The sequence below is a fragment of the Cajanus cajan genome, chromosome 6, assembly GCF_000230855.2.
Source record: "Cajanus cajan strain Asha chromosome 6, NIPB_CcT2T_4, whole genome shotgun sequence".
Taxonomy (NCBI): Eukaryota; Viridiplantae; Streptophyta; class Magnoliopsida; order Fabales; family Fabaceae; genus Cajanus; species Cajanus cajan.
In genome coordinates this window covers 35,610,439-35,634,570 of record NC_138522.1, presented here as the reverse complement: position 1 = coordinate 35,634,570, position 24,132 = coordinate 35,610,439, and the positions used below count along the sequence as shown (strand labels likewise).

At 37.5% G+C, this 24,132-nt stretch overlaps 2 protein-coding genes across 2 annotated transcripts; one reads left to right on the top strand and one right to left on the bottom strand.

The window, feature by feature from the left end:
- The first annotated feature begins 6,423 nt into the window (after positions 1 to 6,423).
- On the top strand, positions 6,424 to 7,218 carry LOC145958666 (uncharacterized). Its single transcript, XM_083076175.1, has 2 exons — positions 6,424 to 6,609; positions 6,712 to 7,218. Exons 1-2 carry the CDS (start codon positions 6,424 to 6,426, stop codon positions 7,216 to 7,218), a joined length of 693 nt encoding a protein of 230 aa, XP_082932301.1.
- Positions 7,219 to 12,948: 5,730 nt separating this feature from the next.
- LOC109804637 (uncharacterized) lies at positions 12,949 to 14,005 on the bottom strand. Its single transcript, XM_020366469.3, has 3 exons — positions 13,848 to 14,005; positions 13,694 to 13,749; positions 12,949 to 13,313 (listed from the first exon to the last, which is right to left on the bottom strand). Exons 1-3 carry the CDS (start codon positions 13,909 to 13,911, stop codon positions 13,203 to 13,205), a joined length of 231 nt encoding a protein of 76 aa, XP_020222058.1. The 5' UTR covers positions 13,912 to 14,005; the 3' UTR covers positions 12,949 to 13,202.
- Positions 14,006 to 24,132: the final 10,127 nt, after the last annotated feature.

Below are 24,132 nucleotides of genomic sequence, written 5' to 3'. Positions count from 1 at the left end.
TCCAATTGGATTAAAGGGTTATTCTAATTGACATCTTTGGATGCTCATATTTTGAGTAAATTGTTGGAGAAGGAATTGGTATCTTTGCAAAGTCCAAATGGAGTGTTTGTGGACATATTAACTTTTAAACTGATTGAATTTGACCTAAATTAAGGAAGAGAAAGTGTGATGTCATTGTCAATCTTTACCACCAAAAATGCGTCTGCAGAATAGTGTATATGGACCTGCACAATTAGAAACATCAGGAACCTAACTTTTTTTCCTTTCTTACAAGTCTATGAATGAAGTTCTTTACGAAACGCTATGTCAGCCACAGGAATTGGAAAGCCAGATTTAACTTTCTTTGATGTTGATGTATGTCAACTTACTATGAAAATTGATCACTATTTACATATTAGCTTGTGTAACTGCTGACTCGGCGACCTACAACTAGATATTTTGCTAGTTTATTTAAATGTGATTTTTTTAGTAACTATATTATTGATTAATGATTAATCTTTGTTAAAACTTAGAAGTCTTCCATTTTTAGTAGATTCTTCTATCCCAACAATTTGTTTCCTATCTATAATGAAATTTTTTAACCAAGCTTTGTTTGATATAATTAGTTAAAATGTTTTTGTTTAAAATGAACAATTTTATTCTTATAAAGTAAGTGAACTTTGATTTTAATTCTTATATAAAAAACTTTGATTTTCATCCTATTTGAATTCATTATTGGTAGTTGTTCCTACCGTAAGTTCGCTGTCATCGTTAGGGTTAACGCATTCGAGGTATTGTCCGCTTTGGTACTCATTGGGTCATCACAGTTTTGTCCTTTAAAAAACACCTCGGTGGGTTAAGGAGGGAGGATGTTTATAAACTATCATTAGCCTCAACTCCTAAGCGATGTGAGACTTTTTAGACATACCGGAAGAGTAGTTTTAATGTTTATTTAGAAGTATAAATAATTTTAAGAGTTTAACATAATTTTAACTAACTGACTTTTTCAAACACGTTGACCGGTAGTTGATAATACTTTGTATTTTTTTATTAAAAAAATAGTTAATGAGTAGCAAGAAAAATTACTAGGATTGGCCTCTTGCATGGTAGATGTTAGGGTAAATTTATTTATTTATTTATTATTATTTTAATAAAAAAAGTGAAATGACTTTAAATATGTACATAGTATGTTATTAATTTTTTATCCGATAATTTTGAAGGTATTGTCCTGTATCTATCAATTTCACTAATTAAAAAAATATGCACACATAATTTTATTGAAAACATAGATATTAATTAGAGGGAGATTATTTTTAAAATTAATAGGGGAAAATTGGGGGAAAATACTGTATAAACTCCTGTTTTATTAATTGTATTATCCGTATCGCGGAACTGAGCTTGAGCTCGGTACTGAAGTGCTAAGCGACATCGGATGAACACTACAAGACATTGGCCAAAACAAGGGCCCACCATTTGAACGGATCATAACCAGCCTCAGGCCCAAGGCCTAGTGATGGAACTAGGTGAGGAGATTGATGTTCCTCCACTTTGCTCCATGCTTAGGACCGTGAATGCTATTGAGGTTAAGACTCCAATGACTCTTTGAAGCTCCTTGAAGTGTTCTTCAATGGAGAAGAAGTCTTGAAATGGCTCGGTTACTCCTTAGCTTGAGGTAGAAGCTTAAGGAACCAAGGTAAGGTTGATGAACTTTGGTGAAAACCTAGGAGAGAAAGTTCTCTTCGGTTTTGAAGGAGACTCTTGAGAGAGAAATATGAAGTTTATTTCTCATTTATGTCAAAAGTGTCTACAAATGAGGTAATTACAAATATATAGGGTAGAGGTAGCTTCTAGGAGAAGCTAACCTTAACCATGGTTCACTAGGAGCCATGGTAAGGTAGGCTTAACTCCCACGGTTTAGCTAGCTTCTAGGAGAAGCTAACCTTGACCATGGTTCACTTAAGAACCATGGTAAGGTAGGCTTAACCTCCCTTGGTTTAGAAGCTTGCAAGGCAAGCTTCAAAAACCAAGAGGTGAAGCTTGAGAAATTCGGCCAAGAAGAATACTTGGAGCTAGGCGGCCTTGGTCTCAAATGGCTCCTTGATTTATTTTGAAAATCCTTGATTTGGTTTAGTTAGGTTCATCATATGATGATGAAACCTAGCTAAATCAAATCTATGAAAAATTAGGAGCAAAAATGAGTCCAATATGCAAAATTTTGCCTAGGCCCAACTCAGACCCAATTTCTAAGCCCACCCTCAAGCATTGCTAAATGTCACCCCTTTTTCCCTACTGAAAAAATACAAAATGAATGTATCAACTAGGGAGGTTAAATGAAGTTAAACTCTCCAAGTAACCTATCTTAAAATCAATATACAAACACTAGTTAAAAGTAAGTAAAGTGCCTCACAAATACAAAGGCAAAAAGTGAACCTATACAAAGAAACTATGTACAAATATAAAAAGGTCTTGAAGATCATCCCATTCCTCTTGGTTCTTTTAGGATATCACCTCTTGGATTCCTTGGCCTTGGCCATAGTCTATCACCTAGATAAACCCTAATTCACACTAAGGTACGTGCACTACATATACGAGACTTATACACCCACAAAGACTAACTTTAACATCGAAGTCTCTTTTGCAGGTACCGCCCCCACTTTAGAACAGCCGACGTATCCAGCGAAGGAGGCTCACCAATCTTGTCCAGCAGATCGTCCCCCATGACTGATCTCCGGTAAGAACATTTGGCGCCCACCGTGGGGCCGTTCAAGACATCTCTTATCAGCCACGCTTATAGTTTTCACCCGAAGCCATAGTAGACGAGCAACAGACGACCAAGATCACGCATCAAGAATGGATGGAGAAGCGACATTAAGACGGCTGATCGAGCAAGTCGATCAAATGCGACAACAACACGCTACTGACTTGGAGAACATGCGCGTCAGACACGAAGCTGACCTAGCGACGCTACGAGCTGAGAATGAGCGCATCTGCGCCCAGCTTCCTCAGCGCCCCCCTGATCAGCCCCCTTAACCAAGCAATCAACACGAGGAAGAAGGGCACTCAGTTTTCTAGCCACCGACTGCACCCAGGGTGATGACCCATAGGTCTATTGCGTATCGGTCACATGTACCGACGCACAGGTCAGACCACGAAGTCAGCAATGCCCCCGCCCAAGCTCTAGGACATAGGGCGAGCATCCACCGACATCCTTTTGTTGACGGCATCATGGAGACACCCCTTCCTTTTGGATGGAAGCCCCTCAACATCGACCGCTATGATGGCACTACTGACCCGGATGAGCATGTCGACCTGTACGTCACGCAGGTAAACCTATACACTAACGATGATGCTATCTTGTGTAGGGTTTTTCTGACCTTGCTCAAGGGATCGGCACTCGCTTGGTATACTCAATTGCTAGCGGGATCAGTCGATAGCTTCGACACTCTGGTGAGGCAATTCACGGTGCAGTACGCAACGAGTCGACCACATCATATCACGTCCGCTGCCTTGGCCAGCCTCAGACAGGGCGACGATGAACCATTGAGGACATTCATGGAACGCTTTGTCGGCATCTCCGTCAAGATCTGCAACCTCAACCCCGAGGTCGCCCTACACGCCATGCTCATGGCGCTCAAGCCAGGACCTTTTGTTGACAGCCTTTATCGGCGACCTCCCCCGGACATGGACGAAATCCTTGCCCGAGCTGCAAGGTACATTCAGATGGAAGAACACACTGCTTTTCGTGACCAAGTTCATGGGAAACCACATGGAAAGCCAGACCATGGCCACAAAGATAAGGTAAAAGTCACCAACGATAGCCAATTCAAGAAGGCTAGACTGAATAAAGGAGGGAGGTATGACTTCTACACCCCCTTGAACGCACCCCGAGTACATATCCTGGAGAAGGCCAGCAATACCAACCTGATTACTCTACCACTGCCTGGGCACAGCCCTAGCAGCGCAGACAAATCCAAGCATTGCCGATACCATAGAAACTATGGTCACATAACCAAGGAATGTCGCACACTCAGAGACCGCATTGAGGAACTCGTCCAAGAAGGGCACCTCGGACAATACGTCCAACAACAACAATCTCACAGAGGAGGCTACCATGGACGAGGACAAGGACGAGGCCGAGGTTCCGGCACTCGCACAGATCAACCCTCAAGATCTCAGTAAAACTTCGGTGGAGCAGTGCAGGCCGAGGTAAGTCATGATACAGGAACGACTCCTCTACATGGAGTCATCGATACAATTGCAGGTGGCTTCGCAGGAGGGGGCTCCAGTAGCTCGGTGCGTAAAAGACACTTACAGAGCATCAACAATGTCCATGCTGACACCTCGGCCCCGCACCGCAACACGCCACCCATCACTTTCACGGATGATGACTACACTGGCATTTTTCCAAACCAGGACGACCCCATGGTCATCGTGGTGGAAGTAGCTAACTGGGAGGTCCACAAGACGTTGATCGACCAGGGAAGCTCGGCTGACGTCCTATACTGGCCGACATTCCTAAGGTTAGATATCCCCCACTCCCTCATTCAACCTCACATAGAACCCCTAGTCAGTTTTGCAGGGGAACAAGTCCACATTCGGGGATACATAGACCTACTAACGACCTTCGGGACCCCCCTGACTCAAGGAGGATCATGGTCCGATACCTCCTCGTGGAGGCCAACACGTCATATAACATCATCATCGGCAGGCCGACATTGAACCAACTCGGAGCTGTGGTATATACCTCGTACCTGACGATGAAATTCCCAGGGAGCAACGACAAGATCATCTCAGTTAGGGCAAACCAGAAAACAGCTTGACAATGCTATGCTGAAAGCCTGAAGTTTTCACCATCAGAGGAGCACCGCCGAAGTGACCCCCCTACAGTAGCTCACATAGCCCAGGTTGACATCACTGACCTGGATCCAAGGTCGAAGTCCCACGATGAACGACCAAGTCCAATCGACGAGCTCGACGACCTTCAAGTTGGTAAACTCCCTGGACAGTGTACGAAGATAAGTCAACAACTAAACCCAGAACTGCGACAATGGCTCATAGAAGAGATCTCCAAAAACACCGACCTTTTTGCATGGTCAAGTGCCGACATGCCAAGTATTGACCCTAATCTCATCTGTCACAGGTTAGCCATCCACAAGGAAGCCAAGTCGGTCGCTCAAAGAAAAAAAAGGTCAGAGGGGAAAGACGCGACACCATCATCACCGAGACACAGAAGTTGATGAACGCGGGCTTCATCCGCGAAGTCAGATACACCACGTGGCTAGCCAACGTGGTACTCGTCAAAAAGAACTCGAGGAAGTGGCGTATGTGTGTCAACTATATCGACCTCAACAAAGCATGTCCCAAAGACTCATACCCTTTATCGAGCATCGATAGATTGGTTGACGGCGCCTCCGGCCATGCCCTCCTCAGCTTCCTCGATGCATATTCTAGGTACAATCAAATCATGATGTACCCACCAGACGAGGAGTACACGACTTTCATCACCGATCACGCCAACTTCTACTACCTCGTGATGCCTTTCGGCCTCAAAAATGCCGGAGCTACTTACCAGCGATTGATGGATAAAGTCTTCCAGCACCAAATCGGGAGAAATATGAAGGTGTACGTAGATGACATGGTCGTCAAAACACCGTCAGCCGAAGCTCATGCTGCCGACTTGGCCAAGGTGTTCAACCAAATCTGGAAGCACAACATGCGCCTAAACCCGGAGAAGTGCATTTTCGGTGTCCAAGGAGGCAAATTTCTTGGCTTGATGATCACTAGCAGGGGAATCGAAGCCAACCTAGAGAAATGCAACGCCATTATACAGATGCAAAGTCCCCAGACTGTCAAAGATGTCCAACGCTTAGCAAGAAGGTTAGTCTCTGTTTCTCGTTTCATCCCCAGGTTGGCGGAGAAAGCAGGGCCCATTTTCACCTTATTAAGCAAGCCAACGAACTTTGAATGGACTGACCAATGTGAAGAAGATTTCAAAAGCTTCAAAGTTTTCCTCGCCACTCCACCAGTCCTACAGAGGCCGGATCATTATTCTGACCTCCTCATCTATTTGGCTTTGGCAGAAGACGCAATCAGCGCGGTAATAGTACAAGAGCATCACAAAGTGCAAACTCCCATCTACTTCATCAGCCGAGTCCTGCAAGACACGAAAAAGTGGTATCAAACGATCGAAAAGCTGGTGTTGGCACTTGTCACCGCAGCTCGGTGCCTTCGACCTTGCTTCCAAAGCCATCAGGTGGTCGTCAAAGCTGATTACTCGATTAAGAAGATACTAAGAAAGCCAAAACTCGCCAGGCGCATGATAGCATCGTTAGTGGAGTTGTCTGAGTTTGGCATCCGATATGAAAGCCGAGGCCCCTTGAAGGCTTAATGCCTAGCAGATTTTGTGGCCGAACTTACCCCAACCTCGGTAGAAGAAAAACAGGAATGACTCTACATGTTGATGGATCTTCCAACTCTAAAGGTGGTGGTGCAGGTATTATTTTGGAAGGACCGAACAAAGTCACCATAGAGCAATCTCTCAAATTCAGCTTCAGAGTCACTAATAATCAAGTAGAGTACGAAGCATTACTTGCAGGACTAAGATTGGCTCACGACCTCGGAGCGCAAAGAGTGAGTTGCAACAGTGACTCAAAACTCATGGTAGAACAACTCAGTGGGGCATACCAGACCAAGGACACCCTACTACAAAGGTACTTTCATGCAACATCCTAGAAGATCTCATCCTTTGATGAGTTCACCATACACCATGTGCCCCGAGAGCAGAATGTCAGAGCCGATCTCCTGTCCAAGCTCGCCAGTACAAAGTTCCCCGGACAACATCGGACCATCATCCAAGAGACTCTGAATTCACCTAGTCTAGACGATAAAGTCGTCAACGCCAATGATCATGAAGACCAAGGATGGATGACAGGTATATGGAGCTACTTAAAGGAGGGAACTCTACTCGAAGACAAAGATGAAGCTCAGAAGATGAGGGTAAGGTCATCCAAGCTTGTCATCATCGGAGACGAGCTGTTCAAATGTGGCATCTCGACCCCCTTGTTGAAATGCTTAACAAAGTCCCAAGCCACCTACGTCATCGAGGAGATCCACCAAGGAATATGCAGTATGCACTCTGGGGCACGCTCGATGGCGACCAGGGTGCTCCGAGCTGGATACTACTGGCCCACACTGAAGTTAGATTTCCAAGACTATGTGCAAAGGTGCAAAGAATGTTAGCAGTTCGACAATACACATCGGCAACCACCTGAAGTCCTCCACAAAATGATGTCACCATGGCCTTTTGCCTAGTGGGGAATGGACATCCTTGGACCATTTCCCCCGCGAAGGGTCAACTCAAATTCTTCCTTGTGGTAGTCGACTACTTCACCAAGTAGATTGAGGCATGCCCACTTGCAAAAATCACTGTCGAGAACGTGCATAAGTTCACGTGGAAGAACATTATTTGCAGGTTCGGTATCCCACATTCCCTCATCACCGATAATGGTAGGAAGTTCATCGCACAGAGCTTCAAAAGCTTCCTCCGAGAACTTGGTATCAAGCACCTCCCCACCTCGGTGGAAAATTCCCAAACCAACGGCCAAGCCAAAGCTGCAAATAAGGTCATTCTCTGGGAACTCAAAAAATGACTAGGAAGCGCCAAGGGACAGTGGGTTGATGAGCTCCCCAGCATTCTCTAGGCATATCATTGCACCCCTTAGTCCACGACTCAAGAAACTCCTTACAGGCTAACCTACGGAGCCGACGCCATGATCCCAGTAGAGGTCGGCGAGACGTCTCATCGGCGACACACCTTTGACAGTGAGAAAAATTCCTAGGAAACGATAATCAACCTTGACCTAATAGACGAACATAGAGAGGAGGCTTGGATTCATGAAGAAGCTTGTAAACTTTGAGCCTCCAAAAGGTACAACACACGAGTCCGACCCCGCTCTTTCTGGGTAAGCGACTTGGTATGGAGACTACAAGGCGAAGCAAGAAGAGATCCATCAGAAGGGAAACTCACACCTAATTGGGATGTCCCGTTCAGAGTCATAGAAGACTTAGAAACCGACGCATACCGACTAGAAGAGCTCGGCGACAAGACCATCCTGCGAACTTGGAATGCCACCCATCTCAAGTTTTATGTTAGCTAAATTGTATAAATGGGTTGCGCACTCTTTTCCCTACTTAGTCTTTTGTCCCAAAAAATAGAAAGATAGGTTTTGGCTGAGAAGGTTTTTAACGAGTCACACCCACAACATCAATAAAAGCAACTTATTTTTATCCATATTTCTTCAATTTAGCACTATCTTGCCACGATTTACATTAATCCAAGGTCGAATTCGAACCTTGGCACGACTTATATTAAGTCAAGGTCGAATTCGAACCTTGGCACGATTTACATTAAGTCAAGGTCGAATTCGAACCTTGGCACGATTTACATTAAACCAAGGTCGCATTTGAACCATGGCACAATTTACATTAAGCCAAGGTCGAATTCGAACCTTGGCACGATTTATATTAAGCTAAGGTCGAATTCGAACCTTGGCACGATTTACATTAGGCCAAGGTCGAATTCGAAACTTAGCACGATTTATACCAAGTCAAGGTCGAATTCGAACCTTGGTACGATTCATTTTAAATCAAGGTCACACTCGGAACTTTGCGCAAATTATATTAAGGGTCGAGTTCGAACCTCAGAAAGGCAACATTGATTTGAGTCAAAAAGCGCAGGATCAAGATCATAGTGACTAGCACCAAATTGAAGCAAACGAAGAAGAAATCCAAATATATAAAACGGAGAGTTCATACATAAAAAATGCAAACTAAAATAATTACAAGGAAACAAGAAGAAAAGGCCTAAGAGGCAGCGTTGCCACTTGTGCTATCAGACAAGTCATCTTTGTTCACCAGCTGCCCACCCCGCACATCTTTTTCTATGTGCATAGCAGAGAGGTTGGCCCCTGGCACAAGCAACTTAGCCTGACGCACTGCCTTAGCAAAACCTCGTCGATGCTCGATCACAACGGTGCACTCGGTCTCAAGAAGCTTATCCTCCAAAGCCTTCTTCGAGGTGGTCAACGCATCAATATCAGTCCTCAAGGCCCCGATCTCCTCCTCCCTACCAGCTAGGAGCACCTCGTCGCACAGGCGCTTCTCCGCAGCCTCCCCTAACTTAGCCTTCAAGGCCCGATTCTTCTCCTCCAAGGACAGGGCTCGGCTTTGCACGCCCTCTACATCGACCTTGCAGATCTTCGCAACCTCTTGCAGGTTACCAACCTCGACGACGTACGCCTCATTGGCCTCCAAGGCAATCTCCAAAGACTTCTGAGCCTTTGAAAGATCTCTCCTCGAAGCTTGAAGCTCAACTTCACCTTTCTTTGCAACCTCCCCCAGCGCGGCCTTCAAGGCCCGATTCTCCTCCTCTAAGGGCCGACCCAGCTCCGTGCATTCTCAAGCTCACCTTGAAGATCTGACCATTTGCGCTTCCAATGGTCCACTATGGCAATGAACCTCTACATAAACACCTCCGCAGAATCCAAGCCCTCAACTGGACCAACCTTCTGGATCATCACCCTATCAGCAACAAAGGCTGAATCCTCCTTATAAAAGGCCTCGGTGGTCACCTTGGAACTCCACAACGAGTCCACGTCCGGTGACACGCTCACGTGATCCAATCTCGCCAAGGGGCGACTAACATCAAAACACTGCACAATATACTTCCCCCTCGGGACACCTGGAGGAGGAGGCGGCGTAGCAGCAAAAGGAGCAGACGTTGGAGGAACCGAGGTCGTGGGAACAGAGGTTGGAGGAACCTCCGAACCTGGACCTTCCCCACGAGCTTCAGCGAAGGAAGGCACGGGAGTCGCCTACAAAACATTCAAATTCAAAGTAAAGTGTTAAGTTATAAAGCAGGAATGGTACACGACAAAAGGGGAACTTCACAGAGCAAAGGGAAAACCCTTCTCTCTGGAGCGACCCCCACTACGGGCCTCCTTGGCGACCCCCTGGCCAGGGGACTATCAGTTAAGTCAATGGGGTTGGCATCGGCGACCCTCGATGTCACCTCGTCGAAAGCGGAAGGGGTCGAAGTCCCACCAACCTCCCTCGTCGCCCTCTTCCTCTTACGGCGAGTCTCCAGCGGGGCAACCTCCTCGTTAGGCACCACTTCGCCAGGCTCGGGTACCTCGAGCTCTTCCGTGTTAAATTTGGCCTTCAGGTTGCGCCACTTGCTTTTCCCCATCAGACCTGCAAACACAAAATAGCATAACACGTCAAAACATCGCAAGAAGCAACAAAAAGAAAAAAGAGAGAAGAGGCAAAGGGAAAACAATGGAATACTCACTCTCTAAACCCCTTTGCTTATCAGTCAAATTGGCAAGGGACAGGACGAGTTTGCTGTCCAGCAAGTGTGGAAGCTCGGCCAATTTAACGATGTTTTCCTTATCTAAATCTGACAACTGAAGAAAGCTCGACCCATTGAACTTGACTGGGCTCCGCTGCTAGAAGAAAGGGAACCTCAGCTCCCCTTCGCTATGGAAGACCACCTCCTCCCTCGGATCAGCAACCGTAGGTCAGACCCGGAAAAACTCTTTCTTAAAATTTTTGTAAGACTGAGAGTAAAGCTGGAACAACCCCCCAGCCTTACTCCCATTCAGAGACACCCAACCTAGGAGAGGGTCACCCAACTTCAGTTGGTAAAAATGCAAAAAGACAGGCAGAGACACACCCATTCCTAGGGCTGAGCACAAAACCTGAAAAGCCCTAAGAAAACCTCAACTATTAGGGTGCAATTGGCAGGGAGCCACGTTGACAAACCGGAGGAAAGCACACTCAAACTCGGTGAATGGCAAGCAAACACCGAGGTCCTTAAAGAAGCACTCGTACATATAGAAAAATGGGGTATTAGGGGTACCCGCCATGTAAACACGCTCACCGGGCTGGAAAGGCTCAACCCGGACGAGCTTGGAAATTTTGGAATTGCAAATCTTAAGAGATTTCCACATGGCATTGACATCCACAAACGCCTTGAACAGACTCTCAAACTCTCCGACATTCCCCCTAACCCACTCATACCCCGAGACGGAAATGGTGGGGTGAGAATCCTTAGGATTATTCCCACCCCTCTTGTTTTCAGCAACGACCATTTCGCCGGCCGCCGCCTTGTCGCGCGCCTTGCCCTTGCCTTTGGCAGGCGTAGAAGGTGCGACACTCTCTCCCTCACCAGCCATTAAAAATGGAGAAAATTCGAAAAGGGGAAAAACGGAGAAGAAGATAGAGGAGGAGAAGTACCTGGTACTCCTTTGACAATGATAGGACAATGGCGAAGAACGGTGACCTGATCACCGGAAACAGAGTCAATGAAAGAGAACGGAGACGAGGGGTGGGCAAAGAAGAGACGAAGCGTCGAGAGGAAGCCAAAGGAGAAAGGGAAAAGTGAAGTTGAGAGTGTGCGAAGAAGAGAGGGAAAAGCGTTTTACAAAATTGAAAACGGAAGTGACATGAGGGCAGAAAACGACAAAGTGGGCAGGGCATTAAATGAGGCCCATAATGACGGGTACATCCCATCATTGTAAACCGTCACCTCCCATTAACACACCGCCCATGCGTTTCGAGAAACGAGATATCACTTTATGAAACATGGCACTCCGCCTTAAGAGGCATAAATGAATAGTCGTGACCCTTCACTGAGCTCGGCATTAACTCCTCGACCCACGGTCTTCGGAGCTCGGGGAGCTAGTGTACTATCTGTATCGCGGAACCGAGCTTGAGCTCGGCACTAAAGTGCTAAGTGACATCGGATGAGCGCTACAAGACATCGACCAAAACAAGGGCCCACCATCTGAACGGATCATAACCGGCCTCAGGCCCAAGACCCAGATAAACCCTAATTCATACTAAGGTACGTGCACTACATATACGAGACTTATACACCTACAAAGACTAATTTTAGCATCAGAGTCTCTTTTGCATGTACTGTCCCCACTTCGGAACAGTTGACGTACCCAGCGAAGGAGGCTCACTAATCTTGCTCAGCAGATCATCCCCCACGACCGATCTCCGGTAAGAACATAAATAATATTTGTTTTCAATTTAATTTCTATTCTGTAATCATTTTGAATTTCTCATATACTGTTACAGTTTAAATTTATGATAGAAAAATTCTAGATCCTCCGAATCCATCCTCCAAAATTTATTCTGAAACTTTAAAATAATAATTTAAATTATAAAATATTAAATTAAATAATTATTTTATAATAAATTTATTAAAAAGTATGAATATTTAAAAATTTCGGAGGATGTTTCGGTTACTTTTTCGGAATGAATAGCAACTCTCTATCTGATATACTGTAATAATATTGTTTGTTGTAGTTATAGCACTACAAAGAGTATCGTTATACTTTTATCCAAAATCAAAAAACCTTGTTATAACATGTTTCACATTAGTTAGAAATATATAATTTTCTTAAAAGACTTACGTACGTAATCCTTTTTAAGTTGGATAATCTTTCTCCCTTTGACCAAACTTTTGAAAATAAATTAGATCCAAATCATTTCAATAATTAAATGACTAAATTGAAAACGAGTTTCTTCTATAAGAGAATTGAATGAGACATTTCATTTTATCTTTATAGGTGATTTTACTTTGTATGTGTTATTCTCACGGTGATGTTATGGAAATAACAGCAAGAATGCTGTTAATTAAAAACAATTTCACTTATAGAAATTAAATTAAAAGAATCAACATAAAAAATAAATTGAAATAAGTGTCGTATTCGTATCCAAGAATAAGCTTATATATTAACTAATTTTGCCTGCTACTTATTTCTGTATTTCTTTCCGTCGTGGTTAAATATTATATGAGACGACAACAAATTTCGTCTTCAGTCCCAGAATCAGATTCAGATTTTGTTGCAATGGACATAGAATTCACACATCACAGTCTTTAATTGGAAAGCAAATAAATAGTAATTAAAACTTTATCATAATATATATTCTCTGCTTAATGGTCCATAGTCCATACATACGCATCTGGTGTACATAATAAAATATGATACGAATTTATTGCCTCATGACGCACACAAGTAGTGGCTCGATGAAGAAACTCGATCGTTTATATATATCTCCTCATACACGAACAAAACATTGAGTAAGAAGAGAGATGATGGTATATATATATAATATAGGTTAATTTATTTCATTATAAGGTGTAAAGGTATTCAAGGGCCCTTTCCAGGTTTCTTTGTGTGCCTTGGGTTGGGTCCTGCCTCATCATAATCCAACACAAAATCATGGCCGAAAAGCTTCCTTGACTTCACCTTGATCCCACCCTTCATTCAAAACCAAAATGAAAAAGAACTTGTTAGTTAAAAGAACCATATATATAATCTAGATATTAAATATTGAATTATATATAATACACAATATTTTTCAATTTTCAAATTGCAAATGAGTAAATAATATGCAAAAGATTTTTATACTATCATTTAATAAGAAATTATAGTGTATGATAAATTTGTTGACTTTTATAATTGATTTTAAATTCGGTGTAAGTTATTTTGAAACTATGTGTGACATTATAAAGCCAAGCAAGAATCTATGTTTCTCTCAATGCAGCTCCATCATATTTATTTCTAACAATATTCTGACTTATAAGGTCCATTATTTGCAATTTAATTAACTAAAATAAGAAGACAAACATATAGGTTACCTTATAAAGTAAGCCACGAGTAGGATGCATGTTTTCTCTGAAGCCTTCAGCCAAGCCTAAAACCAAAAATAAAAATAAAAATCTGTTACATGTGTCTAGAACGAGTCAAATGTTTGTAACTGTATTCAATTACATAAAGAACATATATACTCACCTGAAGATATGGGAATGAGGATCAAGAGCAGAAGTAGAAGGATAGTGTTGATCTTAAGGGCCATGACGAGTATGAAGGTTCCTCTTATTTTATCAGCAACTAGATTGGAACTAAGAACATGACATGTACGTGTCTTGGCAAGGAAGTGGAGGCAGGAGCACCCCCTTTTAAACTTGGGGACTTGAGAGCTCTTGTGATGGTGTACCCCACCCAATACCAACATAGTGATATGATGAAATGCAATAACTTGTAGCCTTTAACCCACAACACTTAAGTCAACTGTACTATTCTATACGACTGCATAATTACATCAAAGAAAAGACAAACAAAGTAGTAAGTGTTTGCATGTGCACATTGCCAACATTTCCCTGCATGGCTCAAAATAACCTACCTCTTTCAGCTTCTCCACCTTTTCTCAAGTCAACATAGTTGTATTTTCTATTATAATTAACTAGTTTTTACTTTTCCCCACATATGATCAGTAAGACGCACCATTACTTAAACAAGTGTCATAGGTATATAGGTATACAGAGAAGTTCTATGATAAGAGTCTGAGTTTTATTTTAATTTATACACGTTGACATTTAATAAGATCCTTTGTTATATATTGTAGATCTCATATCAAATAAAGATAAAGTCATAATAGTATATATAAATAAGAAACTATCCTTTACAAGTCTATTTTGTAAGGTTGAATAATATTGGGATCAATAAATAAGATTTAAATTTACATTTTAAGATGGTATGAAAGTCTATTCTAATGATTATTAATTGTTGTTAGGTTGTGTCACCCGCTATTGAATCATCTGCACATGTTCAATTCTGCAATCTTCACTCTTTTTAAATATCAAGTTCTCATTGAGGAGAGTGTATTCAAAGAAAAACTCCAATTCTGATCAGAGAATAACATTGCCTTACATGTAAGTTTTAACCCATAATTTATCCTGTGTTTGTCTATTTCTTTTTTCATTAATAAACGGTTCATATTCTAAGGAGAATTTTACCCAGCTCTAATACTGAGAAACCACATTCACATGAATTAGGTGGTGAAAGCTGCTAAATCCTTTTCGTTGGTATCAAATTTTCCGTGGTACCTATCACCACTTCAGTGGAATGGTGCTTTTGGTCCTCACATTTCGGCTTTCGTCACTTTTGTTAGTCAATGGATGGAGACAGACATGGAGAGTGGGCTACAGATAAATTCAAATAGAGGGCAAGAAGAGAGTTGAATGTGGAATGCCCCTTAGTGGGTGCACTACCAAAAAGGAGAGAACAGCTAGCATTGCTAGTTTAATCCTACATTAAAGCAACCAAATTGTTAACTTAATCATCCTTTAGGAGACCAAAAATATGTTGGTAATGATTGTATCATATGGACTAATTAAACTTCACAAAACTTTTTTCTGTTTTAGCAAATATGGTATAATATGTAACTTGTATGCAACAGAAGACTATTAGGCCTTAAGTAACACTTGACATTCCCACGTGCACATGTACCATCCTACAAGTACGTATACAACAAAAAAGGTTCCATAGGTGTTAGAAATTGACAGTGCCCTAAGTGCCATCACACATCAATTTGCACATATTCTTTGGTCATATGATGAAGATTTTTCCATGCACATGGATATCTTTTTTTTTTCTGCTTATATCTTTACCTGCATATCTAATCTTTGCCCATATACGCAATTGTGCATTCTAGATCTCCAGATTTCCTTGTACTAATCATAGGGAAAGGGGAGCATTCTGATTTGTGTGGTTTAGCATTGCTCATACCAACAATTGGAATAAATTATACCTTGCTTGAATAGGCAAAAACCCGAAAGCAATTAGATATATAATACTGCACATATAATTAAGATTATCTGGCTAAATTGGTTTAATTTATATTTTTAAAGAAGCTTGGTCTAATTACAAACATCTAGTGTTGACACACTTGCACTGCTCTTTATTGGAGAAAACAGAGAAGGGTGCAATTTTTGTGTCTACTATTGCATATGTTGAACCATTTTTATCCACACAAAGACATTACATATGTGAGTGACACTGTTTAGTGAAAACTGGAACTGAAGAGAGTCAAGTATAGATTCATGCATCAAAAGTGGAGATGCTGTTCATTTTGGATGCTTACTGTGATTTCCTTTCAACATCTTCCCAAACTAATTAAGATAGTTTTGGAAATGCATGTACACTTGTGTTCCTTCCAATGAGTAGCACTATGTCATATATATATAGTAGTCAAAGACTCTTAATTCTAAGTAGTAATTAGACATGGATTAAAAAAGAAATTAAAATAGAAGGGAGAAACAAAAGAGAGAATGGAGAATCTCATTCACATCCAAACCACTGCTTTATGAGATATACATTGGTGGCAGTCAGATCATAAAAGCTTACCAGCACTTTCTCTGAACTAATTTAAAAGTAAGAAAGTTACCCATATTTGATCCCTTCTCCATTAAAACTCAAAGTTGTATATAACATGGAAAAAACCTAACTTATCATTTTTTCCTTTGAACACCGCCACTTAGTACTTGGACAACATATTTGTATGATGGCTTTCCAGGGTCTCATGGGACAAAAATAGATTTGTATAGTTACTGAACTTTTGGGGGCTTCAGAATCAAAGCCATATCAATGAAAAGCAAACATAAGTTTTGACTGCGTTATTTATTTATTTATTTTGATTCTCTAGGATATCTTCTAACCCAAATCTAAATTATTCTCTTGAATTATGGAAATTCATTTAAGAGACTTAACTAATTTAATCTCTCGAGTCATGGAGCTTCATTAAGAAGCTTTTAACATCACAAAAAGTAATGTTATATAAACCATTGTCCAATATACATGTATCATTATTCTTTTATAAATAATTTTCTAAATTGGCTAAGTTATTATTAAATGTGTTTTTTCTCAAAAATTAATGACAAAATTATTAAAAATAAAGTCTAATAAATATTAGAGAGAAAAATGATCATTATTACTATCATATTAATTTTAATGCCTATATTTTATATATATCATGAAATGATAAGTATTTATTATTATTATTATTATTATTATTATTATTATTATTATTATTATTATATAAGGATGTATAACTCTTCCTTACCTAATTAATCTCTATAAAAATAAAACTAGTACTCTTTTGACGCTTCCATACCTAAGTCAAGGATCGACTCTTGGTTCTTGAATTAGGATTAAAAATGTCAACTTATTGATCTAACAACTTTTGATATCATGAAATGAAAAACAAATAACACAGTTTTTTTAATTAGTATTTTAATCTGTATAATGTAAAAATATTTTTATTATATATAATTAAAATTTATAATAAATTATATACATAATTAAATATTATGTTTAAATATATAAATTATATTTAAAATTTATATAAATAATTATTTTTATATTTATGATAAATAATTTATATTGTAGTAAAAATTTATTTTATTTATTGATAATTATTTTAATATATTAATATTTAATTCACAAATAATTATGATAAATAAAAATCAAATTAGATAAGAAGTTAAAAAAATTCTATTAAAAGAAAATCCTTAAAACACTATCACACAAAATAGTTTAATGTTTAGGAGTTGATTCACACTCTCCAATTAATAAAAAAAAAATATTTATTTCATTTCATATTTAAAAAGTGCAGTATATTGTTAACAACATTATATATATATATAGAGAGATGAATTTGTTTACTTCAGGAGTAAGTCTACTTAGACTTATTCCGTTCAATAACTCATGTTCTACATCGAATTTTAACGATCAAACTATTAAATTTAAAGTTCTTAATGCATAGATCAAATTTATAAATTTTTAAAAAATTTAAAAATTATTTGATATTTAATTTCATTAATTCAAATCAATGTATAAAATAATTTTATAATTATCTGTTAGTTTGAATTAATGAAATGAAGTATCAAATGATTTTTAAATTTTTAAAAAATTTACAAATTTGATCTATGCATATATATATATATATACTCTCTCTTTTTTTTGCTAAAATAGTATTTTAGTCCCTTATAATAATTGTTTGTTTCAATTTAGTCCCACTTTTATTTTTTGTCTCAATTTCGTCCCTAATAAATTAATTGCTTGCAATATCGGACTTCCGTCCAAATTATTTAGACGGAGTTAACTGTTGGCCACGTGGAAACTACGTAGATGCCACGTGGACGTTAAATTTTGTCATGTATCTGGAACCAGAACGGCCGGTTCTGAAATCAGAACGGCTCGTTCCGGTTGCACTCATGGTGTGTAAATTTTGCATCTGGAACAACCCGTTCTAGATGCATTATTTAACACCAACGCGTGCAGCAGAACGGGACGTTCTGAGAACGGAACAGACCGTTCTGACATCCAAAACGGGCCGTTCTAGATTCAGAACGGGCCGTTCTAGAACGCCAACCAACATAGTATACCAGTGTGGTTCAAAAATCGAAAGCAAATCATTTACACATACACAATTTTTTTTATCTAAAAAATAATATATTTTAAAAAATAAAATTATATTCTAATATATATATATATATATATATATATATATATTTAAATTATCGTATGTATAAAATATAAATTTCGAGGAGTTATTCATTTATCTGATATTTGTCAAACTTTTGTACTTTCTATTTATTGTTTATGTTGATAAAAAAATTAAAATTGTAAAAAAGCTTAAATATGTTTTTAGTCTCTTAAATTTAAGATAAATTTATTTTTGGTCCCTCAAATTTATAAATGTTGTTTTTAGTCCCTGTAATTTTCAAAAATCTTGTTTTAGTCCCTTAAGTCATCAATAACATATTTGAAAGTGACTAATTAAGACAGTTATGCAATATCAACTAGATTTAATATTATATTTTCACTAATAGAGACACCAATAGGTAGATTTTATGCAATAATGTTTGATAAATTTCTTAACAAAATTTGCATATAAGGACTAAATTAAGATTTTTTTAAATTACAGGATTAAAAACAACAATTTTAAATTTAAGGGATCAAAAATAGATTAATCCTAAATTTAAGGGACTAAAAACATATTTAAGCCTTGTAAAAATTTATATAACATATTAAAAATATCTTTATATGATAAATAAATTAAACTTAATTTTTATAAGATTTAACATATTTATTTATATGTTTTTATTAGTGTTAAATTATTATTAAGTAAGTTTTTAAAATTTTTATGTAACCAAACATTTTAAAAAATATCTATGACAGATAAATATATAATATTTATAACATGTATTTTTAACAAAAATTAGGTTTAAATATGTTAAATTATAATATAACATAATCTGATATAGTTTATTTTCATCCTTAATCATAATTGTAGATATAAAAACTTGTAAAAAATAACTATAATATATATTTATACTTAAAAAAATTATATATAAAATTTTTAATATTACAAATATATGAATAAGTATTGTCATCACGATCTAAAATTCATGGATATAATCATTAATTGTATGTGTGACTTTCTGGAACTAGAACTGCCCGTTCTGAAACTGGAACGACCCATTCTGGTTTCACTCCTAGTGTGTTAATTTTGCACCCGAAATGGCCCGTTCCGAATGCAAAATTAACGCACGAAGAGTGATACCAGAACGGGTCGTTCTAGTTTCAGAACGGGCCGTTCTGGTTCCAGATGCATGACAAAAAATTTGACGTTCACGTGGCATCTACGTAGCTTTCACGTGGCATCCACGTAACATCCACGTGACCAACAGTTAACTCCGTCTAAATAATGAAGTCCGACATTGCAACCAATTAATTTATTAGGAACCAAATTGAGACCAAAAATAAAAGTGAGACTAAATTGAAACAAACAATTATTATAAGGGACTAAAATAAGTTTTTAGCTTTTTTTTTTGTTTTTTCCTTTCTTGTATGGACAAGAGTTTTCAATAGAAATACACGTGTAAGATTTAGTAAAAAGAAATCTTATATACATAAGCCAAAAATAACTTAAATAAATAAGACATAGCTTTCGGGAAATAAAACAAAATGGACTTTTATTTCTGGTGATATTGTAAATTATTTTATACCCACGATCAAAAAATAAAAATATTGTTAATAGCATATTATCATAAAAATTATCAAATTTAATGATATATGATAGTTTATGGTTGAAATATAAAATCAAATAAAATTATTGTTAATATGTTATTATCAAAATTAACAAATTTATGATATATGATAGTTTGTGATTGAATAATAACATAAAATTAAATAAAATTATTATTATTAATATATTATTATAAAAATTAATAAATTTATGATATATAATAATTTGTGATAGAATAAGAGTGTAAAATCTATACCGTATAAGCATAATTATTTACTTTAAAAATGGTAAATAGTTTATAGGTCTTCAATTATCTGAAAAATTTTAAACAAATTCTTATACTCCTAAAGTTTGTAATTAGGTTCTTAAATTATTTTTTTATCTTTAACTGACTCTTAACTCTATTTTCATTAAGGTTTTTCTATGCACAAATTAATATTTCACTAATTTTTCACCCTCTTTAACTGGACTCTTAACTCTATTTTCATTAAGGATCTTTTTATGTACAAATTAATATTTAACTAATTTTTTTCCTATAGTCATAACGATCACATTGAAAATTTAATTATTTCACCGATCCATAAACATTAAACTATTTAAAAAATTTAAGTAGGTTCACGTACTTTTTTTCTTTTACAACAAAACTTTATAAAGTAAGGGATTCAATTAAAAAATATTTATAAATTCAAAAACTTAGGTCTCATTTAGATGGTTTTTTAATTTGAATTTTTTTAAATCAAAATCAGTTTTTGAGCTATTAGTTCTATATATTTTTTTTAGTTTTGAAAAATTGTTAATAATTTAATAATTTTTCTTTAAAAAGTTGTTGACAACATCAACAATAATTCTTCCATAAATTAATTATGCATTTTTTAAATTCCAAGTAAAAGTTATATGAATGATAGTTATAAAAAAATATTACAAGAGCCGGTCTAGTATGAGAAGTTGAGGTAAATATATTATATTTTATAAATAATTTTAAAATAAATATAATTATTATAAATAAAAAAAATTATGAGTAAAATAATAGATAGTGGATGACACTCTCAAGATTATCAAGATAACACTCCCAAGACTATCAAGTAGGGAGTCAATGACATACTAAGAATTTTCAAATCAAGTATCACTATCTACTTAGGATTAGTCAAAGTTCAATAGTGCTCAATTTGACCCAGAGTTTTACTTGTTAAATTGAGGGTCAGTAGAGACCCACCAATGTATAATTTTAATGGTCATAGGGAGTGTCGAACCCACGTCATAGAAAACACAAAGTTAAACCACATCCTAGACTATTTATGCTATGATTTTGATGGTCATAGAGAGTGTCAAACCCACATCATAGAAAACACAAACTTGAATCAGATCCTAGACTATTTATGTTAACTCACGATATATAAAATATTTTTTATTAAATAAATTTTCATTATTATATAAATTTATTAAAAAAGGAAAAATTATAAAAATAATGGGTAGTTCTAATTCAAAATATAACTCAAATCTGTCCTTGCATAAAGTTTATCTTAAAAATAGTGTCAAAACTAGAGTTATCTATGATCTAATTTGATGGGTCAGCCCAACCAGTCCAAAAATAAGGTCAAATGGAGCTTTAAAAAAGATAACATAAATATAATCAAGTTGTAACATTAAGCCCCTCTTCTTTCTTTTTTCTCTTCACAGGTCCTAAGAGTGTTATGGCTGAAGTGTTTCTTCCTTCTCCATGACTAACCAGTGAAAGAGGAAAAATAAGTTGTGTTGGTGGTGGGGTGTTACCTCGGAAGATCAAAGGTTGCGAAATTCTCCTCCCTTCTTTCTAGAGTTGGAATCTAAGTAAGGGAAGGTAGAACTTGATTTTTTTTTTGTGGAATTGATGTTACATGTACCTTGATTATGGTTGAGTGCTTGCTAGTCTGCTTAATTTGGAGTGGGTGTTGGACTTGGAAGAACTTGGTGTTCTTGGTGAAAGAAGAAAGATTTGATGATATAATTATTGTGTTGTGGTTGCATGTTTGATTTTCTTCAAAATCTAAGTTATATGTTGCTAACTAGTGAGAAACACTGAATTTGGAAGCATTAATTACTGGTTGGGTAAGAGGATTTTTGGAATTTGGTAGGGTTTTTAGTTGCTGGGTTTATTATTCATGAAATGTAAGAAAATATTATGCACTCAGTGCTATAGTACTTGTTTCGGCATTGGAGCACTAGAAATACTCCAAATAAGAGCTTCAAACAGAAAGTTAATATTACAGTGACGAAATGAGTGCTTCGACGGTGAAAAATAGGGTCTAACAGAGATCTAATGTTGTAGCTATGAGGAAAAACTAGGCTGGTAGAGATCCAACGTTGTAGTTATGATGAAAAATTAGGTTGGCAAAAATCTAGCACTGAAGCACTGAATTGAGTGCTGCAACGACAAGGGTAAATGACCGAATTTGATCTTGGGGTCTTCGTGAAAAGTGTAGCCTTGGATGTTAACTTTTCAACGGTCTAGAACTCCAATTATGACCTTTTTAGTGAGTGACAATCAAGTTGTCAGCATTTAGGCAAACTATTACGATTTTTATAATTTTTAACATGGTAGATGATGGGATTAGACACTAAGGTCTTCATGAAAATTGTAGAAAATCTTCTTGTCTTTCATATGAGATAAGGATGAGCATGGTAGGAGTAGTAGAACTTCCTATGCGTTGTTTTATATGAAGGTTGTCATTATACGATAAGTAATTTTGATAAGTCATATGTTGACCCATGTTATATAATGGGTGAATTTGGTGAACATGAATAGAATACTTGTATCTATTGCTTGTTGTATGATGTAGGATGGTGATAATAAGCATTGGTATGCTATATTTGTATAGTTGAAATGGTGATGAGCATTGATATGCTATGTATGATTGATATGCTATTATTGAATGAATAGTTGAGCATTGATATGTTATATCTGGATGAATTGATAAGAATTGGTATGTTATTCTTGGTTTAGGTGTTAAGAATTGGTATGATATACATGATTGATATTGTTAATCTCTATATGCATTGATTGGATGTGATGTATATAGTAGATGTATGGTAAGGTGTAGATGTTGAGAAAGTGGTGTGGCATTAAAACATGTTGGCTAACATAGGATTTGAGGGGAGGAAATCATTTTGGAAACGGAAGATCCCACATAGAATATCTTGGAGTGGTGCTCGGGTAGGCCATTGTTGGAAAACTCTCCTTGAGTAGGTGTACCTCTTGGAGTGGGTTTTTGAGGTGTGTTGAGTATCCTCTAGGTCCTTAGTTAGTGGTTGAGTAAGGTAGGGGGATCGAGGGATACAATCCTTAACCAGGTACTTGGAAAGGTTGCATGGTTCCTTGAGAATAATTAGTGGATGAATTTCATATGTGAGTTGGTAATGCATACTAAGGTCGTGGTAAGTTTATACCTAGTTGTATTATTCCTAATAGTGGAACTGAACTTTCATAGTGTAAGTGATAAAACCTAAGAAACCGGAAGAGGGATTGGTATCCTATTTTGTTTTCATCAAGTCGACGCTTCAGGCTTGAAAATGATTGGATTGGTTTGATAGGGTAGAAATCACTTAGACTGCTCATGTTATTAGGAGATTTCCATAGGTGAATGTGTGATAACGCATTGGTTGATATGTTTGCATATGATGTGTGTTGAGGTGTGTTCATATGCATTGTTGATGTCTTGTGTAACCTAATTTGGATGAGATACATGTTTACTTGGAGTGTTGTAGCTTTAATGTATGATTGTGGTGTGAAGTTGTATATTATAAGATTGTTTTCTATATAAATACATGTTTTCAAACCCTAGCTTACCCTTTTTGTTTCTATGGTGGTTTGGACTGCGATGGTCATATGTTGTATGGGAACAAATCAAAACTAGGTATGAGAAGTTGTTATTGGTAGGGGCATGACCTTTTGTTGATGGTGGTGCTACTACATGTAGCTTATATAGTCATGCTTGACTGGCATTAGGGTATAGGATTATTTGGGATTATGATAAGCATATATATGACTTGTTTATATCAGTTTAGATGTTTTACTTTTATACTCATGTTATATGTATAAGTCTATGGTGAGTTTCTTCATTTAATCTTGTATGTCTTAGTGATCTAATTTTTGTTGCTAATGGTAGTGATTCCATTCAATGTGATGGTAGGTTGTTACACAAGTCATTTTGGTTTGGCCTGCTAAGTCCA